General features: G+C 38.4%; 1 protein-coding gene across 1 annotated transcript in view; it reads right to left on the bottom strand.

Annotated features, from left to right (window-relative positions):
* LOC104078414 (uncharacterized protein F13E9.13, mitochondrial-like) overlaps positions 1-12,053 on the bottom strand; it is a gene marked incomplete at its 5' end in the record, with an annotated part of 24,443 nt that extends 12,390 nt beyond the window's left edge. Inside the window, 2 exons of the mRNA XM_009580054.1 lie at positions 4,509-4,689; positions 11,879-12,053. Of these exons, the coding sequence (XP_009578349.1) occupies positions 4,509-4,689; positions 11,879-12,053 (356 nt within the window). The remainder of the gene's footprint in view (positions 1-4,508; positions 4,690-11,878) is intronic.
* Between the last annotated feature and the right edge of the window lie 1,024 nt (positions 12,054-13,077).

Raw genomic sequence — 13,077 nt, 5'->3', positions numbered from 1 at the left:
AAGCTCAGCATGAATTGCAGGCCTGGGAGAAGCGTCTCCAGCGGAGTCCGCAGCGCTCACTGCCTTGCTCCACAGCACCTGTGGATGCTCCCAAGGCATGCACACCCCTGCTGCAGTTCTCAGCTTAGCTGCCTTCCCCCTGCCCCCAGCATTAATATGGTGGCAGTTAAAAAGAAAACCAAAAAAGCAGTATACAATTCTGTCCAATTCTATCCCACCTTAAACAGTATCATGGGCTGTAGCAAGTGAATTCCCATGGAGGATCTCTCTGCTGGTGGGTGAGGGAAACGAAGGGTCTCAGACAGCAAAGCTGTATTTATAAATGGAGATGTGTGGGTACCTGGGATATCTTCTGATGAAGCCTCACTTAATCAGCTACCAACTGTGTCATTATCATTGATGAAGACTAATTCAGAAATGGGATTTCAGTAACATGATCCTTAAAGGAAAAAAGGTAGTTTCACACTCAGGTGGAGAAGCAGTTGGACTCGGTGATTATTTTAAGTCCCTTCCAACTGAACTATTCTATTCTAAGTTTATGAGATGAGAGAAGATAAGCTTAAAAACTGAGCCCTGATTCATCACGAGTGTAACACAGGCTCGCCCTTAGGGAAGTTGCACTCTACAGTAGACCCTACAGTCCTTGCTCCCAGGCACCCAGACTGAAGCTCTGGCCAGAACACAAGAGCGTAACTTGCCTCTGGCCCACGTGCCCAGGTTTTTCACCCCGTAGACTCAAGATACAACAAGGAGGGGTACCTGAAATATCAGAAGTGTTCACATGCATCACTACAGAGAGACAGCTATGGGGACTATTTCATGCCTTGAAGATCAGCAGATGGCCAGGCCAACATTCCACAATGGCAATATTTCTTGAAATCCTTCTTCTCACCATTAACTTTGTCTCCAATAGGTCAGTGATGGGCCAGTTATTTATTTCTTCTCAATCACTGCTACATGTTGGTAATGGAGAGCATGCAGAATGTGCAAAATAATACAGGGAGTATCACCAGCCTGTACTATAAAGGCTCTGCATCTCCTCTGAAAGACCTACACTGATAGATTAGAGCCAAGCAGAACACCTTACTAACACAAGGAAAAACACAAATAGCAGCTGAGGGCTTCTGAGCAATTCCTTTAGATGCAACAATCCCCTCTAATATGAATAGTGCTTCATAATTAGCAAACTTTCAATAAAGGAAAAGTCACATAATTTGGAAGTAGATCAACAACAAACAACATGAACACATGAAATTAACACAATGGTTAACTTCAGGAAACATGACACACTGGTAAATAAGTACGGAAAACCAAACACTATGCCTAAATCTGCCCCAGACTTAGTGAACATATTGTGGACATTCCTGAGCACTGAGAAATGATAACCAGTAATATTTGCTAAACAAAAATAAATAAGGGAGCATTTGTATTTTTATCTCCTCTACAAATGCTCATAGAACCGCTTATATACATCATTCTGTTTCAACCTCAAGCAGATGTAGTTAATTAAATCAGAAACTACAAACAGGAAATTATACACCTCTAAAAACACATGGTACACCTGTTAATAATGAACCAATTGGAAAGTAACCCTAGCAAACAAATTCTGACTTGTTTCTCCACAAAGAGCATTTTAGGAAAGAAGGAAGATAATACAGTCTTTGGAGGATGTCATTAAAATGAACTATTAAGAAGGGTTGTTTTTCTGAGAATAAGTACTGAGATTAAGATGGCTTCCAGTCAAAAATATAAATACCAAACTGTACTATTCTGTATCGTCTCTATGTTTTGTGGTCTACAGTTCCTTAGGGACATTACTGTATTTTAAATTAAAATGCCTATATTAGAAGAGTATAAAAATTGAGCAGCAGAGGACTTTAATATTAAAGAAAGGTGTGACATGAATCTCCCCCACTATTTGTGTATATAATGACACTAGTTTTTGAGTGGACTAACATTGCCATATCTGCCCTTAAAAACGGAGGGAAATCTGGCAGCTTTCAACAAAACCTTTTAAATTCAAAAGCCAAAGCAAAAGATGAGATGCAGTGACGCTGGTTTGTGGGGCAGACGGAGGGGGAACACGGGCTCTGCAGCGAGGCCCACGGCAGGAGGATGCCATGGCCTGCCGGATGGATGCCTCTGGGCAACTGCCTCCTTCAAGCCCCCACGGTGGACCTGTCGGTGCGCTGAACCAAAGCATTCAGCACTAGTGTCACAGTCTGCAATAACCTTTTGGAGCTGGGAGGGTGTTGGCAACAACTGTTTTGGCTCAGTAGTTGTTTTTTGATAACGTGAAGAACTGCTTGTTTCTGTCAAAAGAGTGGAGACACAGTGGTTCCCTTTTTCCTCAAGATCCCCCACTATTTTCCTACCACTGCCCCATACCTGTGCTGCAGCACCCAGCATGAACACGTTTTTGCTGGCATTCCTTCCTTCAGGTGCCTAATTGCATAAATAAATGTTTCCTAAAGAACCAAAATAAATTGAAAAAAAATTCTCAACCTTCTCACATGCCTCATCACCTGATTTATTACTGTTACTGTCAGATTTATCTAATACCTTGTCAATTCAGTAATTTCATCTGTTACTATTTGGCTACCCACAACATGTTTATTAGCATAACCACGTGTTGCTGATGTTGAGCTCCTTCTAGTTACATTGTAAACCTGCTGACTTTTTTTCCCCCCTTTACAAAATAAAATCATTACCTTCACCTAGAGACCACGTAGGATTTCCCTGTGCAGTTCTCTTCAGAATGGTTATTTCTACCAAAGATAGAAGTTTCCACAGGGAAAATGAAATGACTGCATAGTAGCAGGAGATGCTACCTATGCTTTTTAGCTAAAACACCTTCAGCAAGTATTTTTTGTAGTGAAAGCATACAGGGCTTGCTTTATTAATAGCCACCTATTAAAATTGTATTGACATTAAAGTCACTACTAAGTTGCTACTGAAAAACTACTCAAAGGTTTGCTACCTACAAAGCAGCACTCACTTTACTATGGCTTTGCTTAAAGTGATTTTCTTTTATTTTTGCTTTCCTGTTCAGTGAACTTGAGACAATCATTTTTAGAGAAGTGCAATGAAATGCATTAAACAGGCGTTTCCTAGCTGGTGTTCTCCAGTTACAGAGCAAATAGTGCAGAACAGTAGTAGAGCTGAGCAAAACCCAAGCCCTCCAGGAATTCTCTCCTTCATTAATAATTGCTGAGAAGTAACAGAAATACCTTGTTCCCACACTATATCTCTTATTTAGTGATCAATTTTGCTCCTAAAAGGATGCATAACTCGCTAACAGTTTGACTATTGCTTTTAAAAATAAGATGTGTAAATATTATTGCAAATGCCTATGTACCTCAAGTATCTTACATGCATACAATCCCTAAAAACTAAAACTGGATTCTGTTAGTATTTTTATTTTAGATTTTCATATAGGTTCTACTGCAGCAATAAAAATTAGGTTTTATCAGTTTGTCAAGTAGCTAGATACCTTGAAAGTGTCAGCTTCTGATTTTAAAGCACTCAAACCAAATTTGAGTTCAAAACACATCTACTAACAAGAATTCCCCCAAGAAAAAAGGAATTTAAGACTTTTAGAACATATTCAACATAATTAAAACTGCCACTGAAGATAAGTTAGCCTAGGTTATTTTACCCGAAGTATGGTTTTCAATTAACACCATCATCTTTTAGTTTTGCATTCTTACAAAGTTCTGCCTGTTTATAAAATTTGTACATTCAGAAATGTGCAACCTTACTGTAATTACATATGCAATTTGGGCAAAAACAGGCATTAACCCTCGATTTATGAAGTATTTAGGAAGAACAAGCCTTCCATATTAAACCAGCCTCCATCTTTAAATCATGGAATGTTACATATGAAAAACTAAAATTGATTCAGCAAGTAGTAGGAGCAGAAAGGTTAGCAAGTCTAGGACTCATGCAATAAAGATAGATTAATTTATATTTAATTTCCCCAAATGCAATTTAATTTTAAGTAGTTTGACTTAGCTGTACACTCAATTTTTTGTTATTATATAAAAAGCTTCATTCCATCCATTCATTAAAAAAGGCAATGAAAACTTAGTTTTAATGGATAACAGTAGTAGCAACAACATATAATTAGATGCTGAAACAGGATGCTTAACCACAGTGGGTTAAATTGATCCTCAAATATAATTTAACTGAAGTAAATAGAGTTACACCAAAGGTGGCTTTTAGACATGAGTAGGTTTAAACTAATCATTATATTTAGACAGGTTTCACCTAGAAAGCTGCGGCAGTGGCCTTGGGATTTTTAGCTGCCTCCTACTGAAGCAGTGAGCAAGTATCATCTATTATAATCAAGCAGGCATCTTTCTCAAAATCTAATTTCTGCTTTTTCAGGGTACAGTGAGCTTTTCATGTCTCATTTTTCATGGTATCTATGTTAGTACAATGCACAATTTGCAGAGAGTAAATGCCATAGCAAACAACAGTAATAACTGATGAGTCATTTCTATTACCTGCAGCAAGAGCAACTGCTATCGCCTGTTGATTTGCAGCACACAGGATCTGGACACCCAGCGCGAGGTGGGGGCAGGTTTGTCTCACTGCAGCACTAATGACTGTCATTGCTGCAGTTACTTCAGGCCCAGGACACACCGTGTAAGGAAGATCATGCATGTTTTCTACTATCAAGCCATCCTGTGGAGATTATTATAAAGAAATATGATTAAACTGGAAAAAAAGGAACTTAAAAAACATGGCTAGTTTACCATTACACTGTTTTGTATTAAGAGACACAGGAGTTTAAAGGTTTTCCTTCAAAGGAAGGATTACCCATAGTAAATTGTGTTGATGCATACAACCACTTATAAAAGTGCTTTCATCAACAGCACGGTATTTGTAGTGAAATCATGAAGAGAAATAAATGTGATTTTAATTATACATTCATCAATTTGGTTTCCTTTGATCCATCCTAAAATGTGAACTATAGGCGAATGAGTTAAATCTTATACCTCATTAAAAATAGTGTAAAGTCAAACTTCAATTATCCAAGCGGAATATAGGATATTGAGTGTGTTTGGATAATGGAGGATTTAGAGATAATCAAGGCAATTTTCAGTTCAATTAATGTCAGAAAATAAGTGTTATTTTGGATAAATAAAGGAATTTTTTGTTTGACTATTATTGTGCCTATTTGCAGTGTGCCTAATACCATAGTATTAACTATTGATATTTCTCCCATTCCAGATTCAGAATTACTTGAAGGAAGATATTGCTATTTATTATCTACTATGCCTCTCACTCCACACGGACATACTCTTAGCAAACAATGGAGTGATGGTTAAATACTCTGCTGATATAATTTATGCGATTTATTGAAAATCTTTGTACATTATCTGGTACCTTGTACTTTTCCAATCATTGTGTAGTATATGCCAGAAAGTTTTCAACAACTGCAAATCATATATAATTTTGTCAAGGACTAATAACAAGAGTAAAAGTATAGCTTTGAAACATATTTCAAGCCTATGTTTTGCATTTGCAGTGAGAATATTAAAGAAACTAGAAATTTCTCACCTTCTTCAATCTAAAAATACAAAAAGTTTAATAGACAAATTAATTGTATATATAGAAAATAAATTCAGCTTTCTCTGGAGTTTTATCACACAACTTAATCCTTTAAAATGAGAGCTTTACATTTCAAAGATATTGTAACTGAAACCCAATAGAAAGAAGAACATTTGGGGGAAAAAAACCGAAATACAACTAGAGATTAAACAAAGAAGTTTGGTTAATAATAACGTAGAGAATCAGGAAGGGGAAAAAAAGGTTTCCTTTTTTAAAAACTTTCATATGTAACGCTTCTTTAATCTTTGTTGTAGTGTAGAAGCCCTTTTGGCAGTAAAAGATAAGACAGTATATAAAATGCAGTCAGCATTTAATGGCTGAATTACAGGCTAAGCCACAGACATCATAAATGAACACCTAACATGGAGGATGGGGAAAACTGAGAATGAAAATAATCCAGTGGAACAATATGGTCAGTCTAAGCACACGACCCACATACGTTCAGTGCACCAGGGTATAGCTGTCTTTACCAAATGACTTACAGCTGAGTATTTAAATACACAAAATACATGCTACCCTAAAAACAAAAGGACACAACCTATTAATGGAAAAAGTGATCTAATATTATGAGCACCCAACATTAGACCTACACGCTATTTGCTGCCATTCATCAGCATATTTAATTACAGAATTCCAGTCCAAGAAAACCTCAACTAACCAAAGGAATACCAGAGATGACAACTAACCAAAGCATCTGTCCTTGATTTTGTTTCTATGTCCAATTCAATGCATAATTTAACATCCGCACTTCTCTACCTCTGATGGGAGGTAGCCATATGACAAAGATGACAACCAGTCCTCAGAAAACCCACAGCATTTTCAGAAATGAAAAAAAATCACCAACTTCTAGTCGGTTTCTCTGGAATGAGGTCAGGACTGTTCCAACAAACCTGAACTGACCAAATGGTCTTGTACCTCAGGCACAACTACTGAATCCTTTGTGGTACCAACAGAAAGAGAAATCCCTTAGCCTTTTGCCCTCTGTACACATAAATACACTAGGTCAGTCTACACAAGAACGCAAAGTTGTTCAGTAGCAGTATGTGGCAAAAGGATTAACGTAGAACTATAATATTTTAACAAAAGAAAACAAACACAAAAAATGCAATGAATCCTCAAAACCAGCTAATTCCTTGAGGCCACAGAAGCTGGAAGCCCTTGGCTCAAGAACGCTCTACTTGGCAGACTTCATCAAAACCTGGATATCTGGGAAACTCCAAGCTTATCATAAGGGCAAGGAGCTAGTATCTGCAAGCCAGAAGCCCCAGGCTTTCAGGCAGTCAAGAATCAACCTCAATAGGACATGCAGGAAGAAAGGCACCTGGGAATGGGGCTTCAGATGCTCAGCTCCTGAAGAGCCATGCTAGTAGCCAAAAAAGCAGGAGAACAGGCTGGCAGAATTCCACAGGAATTCCACAGTGAAACTGAGTTTTCTGTGAGTTGCTACTACTTTGACAGCTCAGGATTTGCATAAAGCAAATTATTCCATGACATACATTAATTCATTTAAAAGTTAATTAAAAACCCTAGCCATACTACTGTGCATTAAATGTATCTGATTGAATTCTAGTTCAAAATGTAGGCATATGGGAGAATTCCAACATTTCTCTCTTCTGCCTTAAACTTACTATATTTGCTTTTCAGCAGTTGTCTCTTCCTATGGCCTCAAGGTCCACAGTTACAGTGAATATTTTTGGTATTACTTTAATAATGTGTTATTCTTTTGGTACCATCCGATAGACTATGTTCTTTTGCATATTATGTTTTGTTTAAGTAAAAAAGAACAACATATGTTCTGCAATACAGAGAGCTGAATTACAGATGCATTAACTCAAAGCTTTCTTTCATATTTTATATAAAAATATAACACCACAGATTTCTGTGTTTACTGAATTGATATGTATATAAAACAGACTTCAGTACTATCAGACAGCTCATTAAAATGGTGGAAAGAAAACAGTTATGCTAAATTAAAGTTCTTGGAACTTAAGCTTATAGTTTAGAAGTCTATGAAAACAGCTACTGTATTACACCCTCCAAAGCAGAATTTATTTGGATAGTATGAGATAAAACTCTAGCGAATACTTTTTGTGTTCCATTTCCACTGAATAGAAATATATTTCCTTTTTACTTTGAATGACTTCTGCAGTGCTACATATGTGCAAAGTGCCTCTTGTATCACAGTTAGCTACTGGAAAATAGGTCATTTAAATAGCTCCCTGATTATATAGAAAAATAATTTCCTTAGCTTTATTCTACTTACAGAAATGACCTCTTAAAACACTTCAGCTGCATGCACGCATATCACAGCAGAGAAGCCTCAAAAATAGTCACAACACTATAAACCACAACAAGTATAACAATCATACAAGCTTTAACTCAGCACCTACCTAATGTAACTTTTACCTTGAGCAACTTTAACCCCAACATTTCCCCTAACAGAAAGGTTTAAAACAACTACTTAAGCAAGCTTAAAACAACTACTCTTTCCTACAGGAAGAAAGGGGTTTTTTGCACTATACCCATTATTATAGAGGCTCAGGTGCACACTACGGCCTTTCCCACCACAGTCATGTGCCCCTTATAAAGGAAATCAGGTGCCTTTGTAGAGCATTTATTTGCTGTGTCTAGGCAGAGCTTCCTAGCAGTTCCTCTAAAAACTCTACCTCCAAAGCAAGAGATTACTGCCTTAATATAGGTAAGTAGGTATCTTACGTTCTCATGCATATACCATAGGAGATAGTTGTGGGGAGGTTTGTCTGCTTTTTTTATTCTACTGTAATACAGCTAAGATCTGAAGTGTTAACATCTGTAATCCAAGTGATAACTACCTATGTGTTTCTATGCAGAAATACTGGTTTATTCTGTCTCAATTGTTATTAAAGTAATTTGAATTCCAGCTGTTATTGTAGCTATAAGAGTAATAGGTTTGAAACTTTTCATTTTTTAAAAACATCAATGTAAAACATGTACTAGCAACTACCCTTCCAGGTACAGAGACAAAAGAAGGGTCAGGAGGATCAGAATAACCATCTCCAGACACAGTATTGGTAAAAGAAGCAAACCTAAAATTTTGTGTGGTAAGAAGCACCATAATATTTGCAACTCAATAAAGCTTTGTAATTTTGGAATTTTTTTTTTAAAGAAATAGTTTTACTTATGTATCTCTAACTGTCTTTAATGTCAGCTACTCAAGTAGCTACAGCTAGATAACAGCAACTAGTAGTAAAGTGATCTATATCAATGAAATTAGAGGGAACTGGTGCTCTATCTTCTGGCTACAAAGTAAGCATCACCCAGGCTGATCGGAATGAATAAAAGTTAACTTGAATATATATTTTGCATTTTTCTTAAACAAAAGCAGATACAAACTGGAGAGACTGTAATGTCTCATAGCATGCTGTTTTTTAATTTCATCATTTAGCAACACACAAGTACAAAGCATATACATTTTGAGCACAGATGGCTTCCTAACTGAGCACTCACTTGTTTTCATTACTGTGCTCTAATATCACAAATCTTTCATATTTATAATGTTAAGCTGCTAATGTGCCAGACCTTTTTCTGAATATACTAGGATTTACTTCCAAGTGCAATGCATATTGAGTGAGCAAGACCATATACTTTATTTTTAAATGTTAACACCAATTCAAGCAAGTTGAGACAATATGTAAATGTCTAGTAGCAGCAAGATGGTTACATATCTTCTTAAAGGCTACTGTAGGCAGCATTTGGTAATACTGTCAGTAGAAACATCAGTGGAAAAAACCCTTTAAGTTTCTTGCTCTTCTTCCACAAGAAAAACAGGCAGCTTAACAGCTCGCTTGGAGTACTGAGGGGGAAACCCAAATATATTCCCATTACAGAAGCAGGATAGCTAGGTTGGAAGAGTGGTGATCTCTGTGCAAAAGCCAGGAAGCTCCTGAAGTATCTATCATGAAAACTTGCATTTCTCTTAAAGTACCAGGAAAAACTAAATAAGTGAATTGCAGAAAGTGTTAGGCAATCATACTGATATTTATGGAAGCTCTCCTGATTATCTCTGACCTTTATGGCATTAATAAAGGATTTGTTTGTCATATTGCTGTAACACTATTGTGTACAGACCTTTAGAATGAAGACTGGTGTGGAATGTATACTGATGTTCTTGTGACTTCTACAGGAAATAGCCTAAGCATAACTTTAAGCCCTGATTTTGTCCAAATGTGTAGAGAAATGACTGCATTCACTTTATCTGCCCATCTGAAAGGTAGGTTTAAAAATATATTCAAGTTCAGAGACTGCAATACAGTAAGAGAAAAGCTAAACCAGTTAGACCTGGAATAGCAGAATTTATTACAACTGTGAAAAGACAATAAAGTATAAAACCCAAATTAAAATTTTGTGTTAGTACTGATTTTAAAGCTTGTCTTAAAACTGTTCCAGCTTTGTGCATGTCAGCAGTGAAAGTAACTGCTTCTGTACCCTCCCTCACCTTTAGGCATACTTGGTGTTTTCTCCCTGCTGCTAAAGGTTTCAATGTGTAATTAGTATGTAAGGGAAACAGGTAAACAAGCACTGGAATGTGGGGCAATGGCTTTAAGAGTTACAGATCACTTGTGTAACCACTTCCTCTAACAGGAAGACAGAGACTAGTACTTGCCACTCTTCTGATGTAGATCAAATCACATTATACCTCATGTTGATACTGTAACTGTAAAGACAAAATATAAAGTCACAGTACAGAATACAGTGCTATTGCACACCTGCTCTTTCAACAGGCGTGAAAAGGAAGAAAACTTACTCATTCTGTACAACTTGCAGTTAGAGATTATTCTAACTGGGTGGACATCTTGCGCATGCTCATCTGGTTCATAGGCACTGAAGCCTGCCTATGCAAACATCATTCTTCTGCACTGCTGTTTATCCTTTCAAACAATTATGTTCTTGGGATTCTTTCCTAATTTAGCCTTATTAGTGCTCTGCCCATAACCTGCTTCATGTGACTTGTCTTGCATTTTGACCTTGGTCTTCTATAATTCAGACTAACCTCTTATATTCAATTTTGTTCAGTCTGTAAAGCATCACTCTAATTTATGCCATTAAAAAGGTTTCAACAGGCTTGTTAGTAAAGTTTTGCAGAAAACAGCAGCTCAGAGCAGTGACTACTTATTCAAGACATTTCAAACCTCAGACATTAGGACACCACTTTACCATGTCAGAAAATGTGCATAATACTGTTAGCAGGTCAAAGAAAAAGCACATCAACACCCAAAGACAAGGTGCAATGCAATGTTTAAAACATATCTGACCTTTCAAAAGGACATACACCCTGTTAAAATCTACTGACCTATGAAAATTACGACACCACTTTAGGTCCAACAGCAATTCAGTCAGTAGTACCTGCCTCTTCTTGCCTCTGGCTGAGACTGGCCTTTTGGGCCTTCTCTTCTAGGTGCGCAAAGCCGGCGTGCTTCCTGCCAGGGGGCTAGGATAGAAGGGCCTAAGCTTCTTTTTTTTTTTTTTCAGTCCCTGAATAATCTGTGCTGTTTTGGCACAAACACAAATGTGGGGCGATCATGCAGCCTACGAGTGACTGAGGTATGTATCTTCTTGCCTCTGGCTGAGACTGGCCTTTTGGGCCTTCTCTTCTAGGTGCGCAAAGCCGGCGTGCTTCCTGCCAGGGGGCTAGGATAGAAGGGCCTAAGCTTCTTTTTTTTTTTTTTCAGTCCCTGAATAATCTGTGCTGTTTTGGCACAAACACAAATGTGGGGCGATCATGCAGCCTACGAGTGACTGAGGTATGTATGCAGTGCCTCAGCTGTGCACACGGCATTCTATGACTTCTGAAACCAGAGTGTTGTACAGAGCTAAAAATACAGTGGCTTGTCAGACTGGATGATGAAGCATTCTACAGCCAGATACCTAGAATGCCAGCAACCATCTGTGTTGCAGTCAACTTTCCTTTTTTTTTTTTTTTTTTTACCTTAAATTGACTTGATTCTTAGAAATTGATGGTAATCCAACTTAAGCAACTTGAATCGCACAATTTGAATCTAAGTTTTTTCAATTGTTTTGGGTGCATGTGATACTTATTTTAGGTTTTGTAATCTAGAAGGCCTACTTACTATGTTGAAATAAAAGATGTGGATTTAAACATCTTCCTAAGCCGTGTGGTTTAAGATGCTTTTGATGAATTATAGACTCAATTTAAAATATTGGCTATGCAGAAGCAGCTTTATGTAAATGCTGCCATAGGAAGAAGGAACCCAAAACTTACAACTCCAGCATCCTTGTAAACTTCTGCCTCTTGACAAGCTTGATCAATGATCTGGGTCAATGGAAGAGAACTTCTTGGTGTCCCTGCAAGAATAAGGCTGCTTACCCCAGGGCACACAACCCAAAACCACATACAGTAACAGCTTTCAGGTAGGGTAACTATAGGGATTGGCATACTGAAATAGGGGGAAACAGGGTAAACTTGCTAAAAGGCTGCTGTATTTCCTTGTGACATGCCTTAGTGGCATCTCTTTCCTTAGCTGAACTTGACAGATCTGCTGTAACCATTCAGCTCCTAAACCTAATTAACAAACTTGAGGAATATCTGCTATAATCTCTTATTGCACCAGGTCTGCTCTTAGCTTGTTATTCCTGTACTACTTATAGTTTATCCTGCATTAGTGATGCTCCACGCAATACAATCTACGGCAAGACTGACCTCTAAGTCTGCAGAATACCTGTGCTAAACACCGGTCAATTTAAAATTAGTTAAAGCTATCTTAAACTCTAATCTGAAAGATTGATTGTATCTGATGTTCAGTATAAGTGCTTCATGGCAGAAATGAACATGCACGGATTTTGTTGGAGTTCAGTGAATTTCCCTTAAGATCAACTCCAAAGTCTTTTCTGATACTTGGGCTTCTAAAGCCAGGCACTGAGAGTCTGAAATGGGGACTGTGAAGAGCCTCTGACAACTTTGTTAGATGGTCTGATTTCACAGCATGGGGAAAGCTGGCCACAGTGCCTGCAGGCTGCTTCTGGGAAAACGTGGAGCATGGTGAACTCGGGGCCCCAGCCTGTCAAGGGGAAGGTGAGCAGCTATAATCAGCTCTGCTTACCCCAAGCTCCTGGAGAAGCGGGTGAGGAGGTCAGGGTGGGACAAACCCTGCCTGTTGTCTGAGCTTCCTCTTGCCTCTCAGGACCTGCAAGAGCTCTACCCAACACCTCTCCTGTCCCAACGCTCATTTGCGTAATTTCATAACCATTGCCTCTCAAAATGCAGCAGCGGAGAGCTCACCAAAACCAAACCCGGGTTTTCTCAGTCCAGCTCCCCGCATGGAAGTGTCTCCTGCCTCTTTTACCGCTGGAAGGGGGAGATGCCCAAACCTGCGGCACTTCATGAGGGGCCCGCAGCGGTGGTTGAAGGGACAGGCTTCCCGGGGAGCGGGCTCTGCGCTGGGGCCCGCAGCGGGGCTGATG

The sequence above is a fragment of the Fulmarus glacialis genome, unplaced genomic scaffold, assembly GCF_000690835.1.
Source record: "Fulmarus glacialis isolate BGI_N327 unplaced genomic scaffold, ASM69083v1 scaffold2386, whole genome shotgun sequence".
NCBI lineage: Eukaryota > Metazoa > Chordata > Aves > Procellariiformes > Procellariidae > Fulmarus > Fulmarus glacialis.
This window is presented reverse-complemented; position numbering and strand designations above follow the sequence as displayed.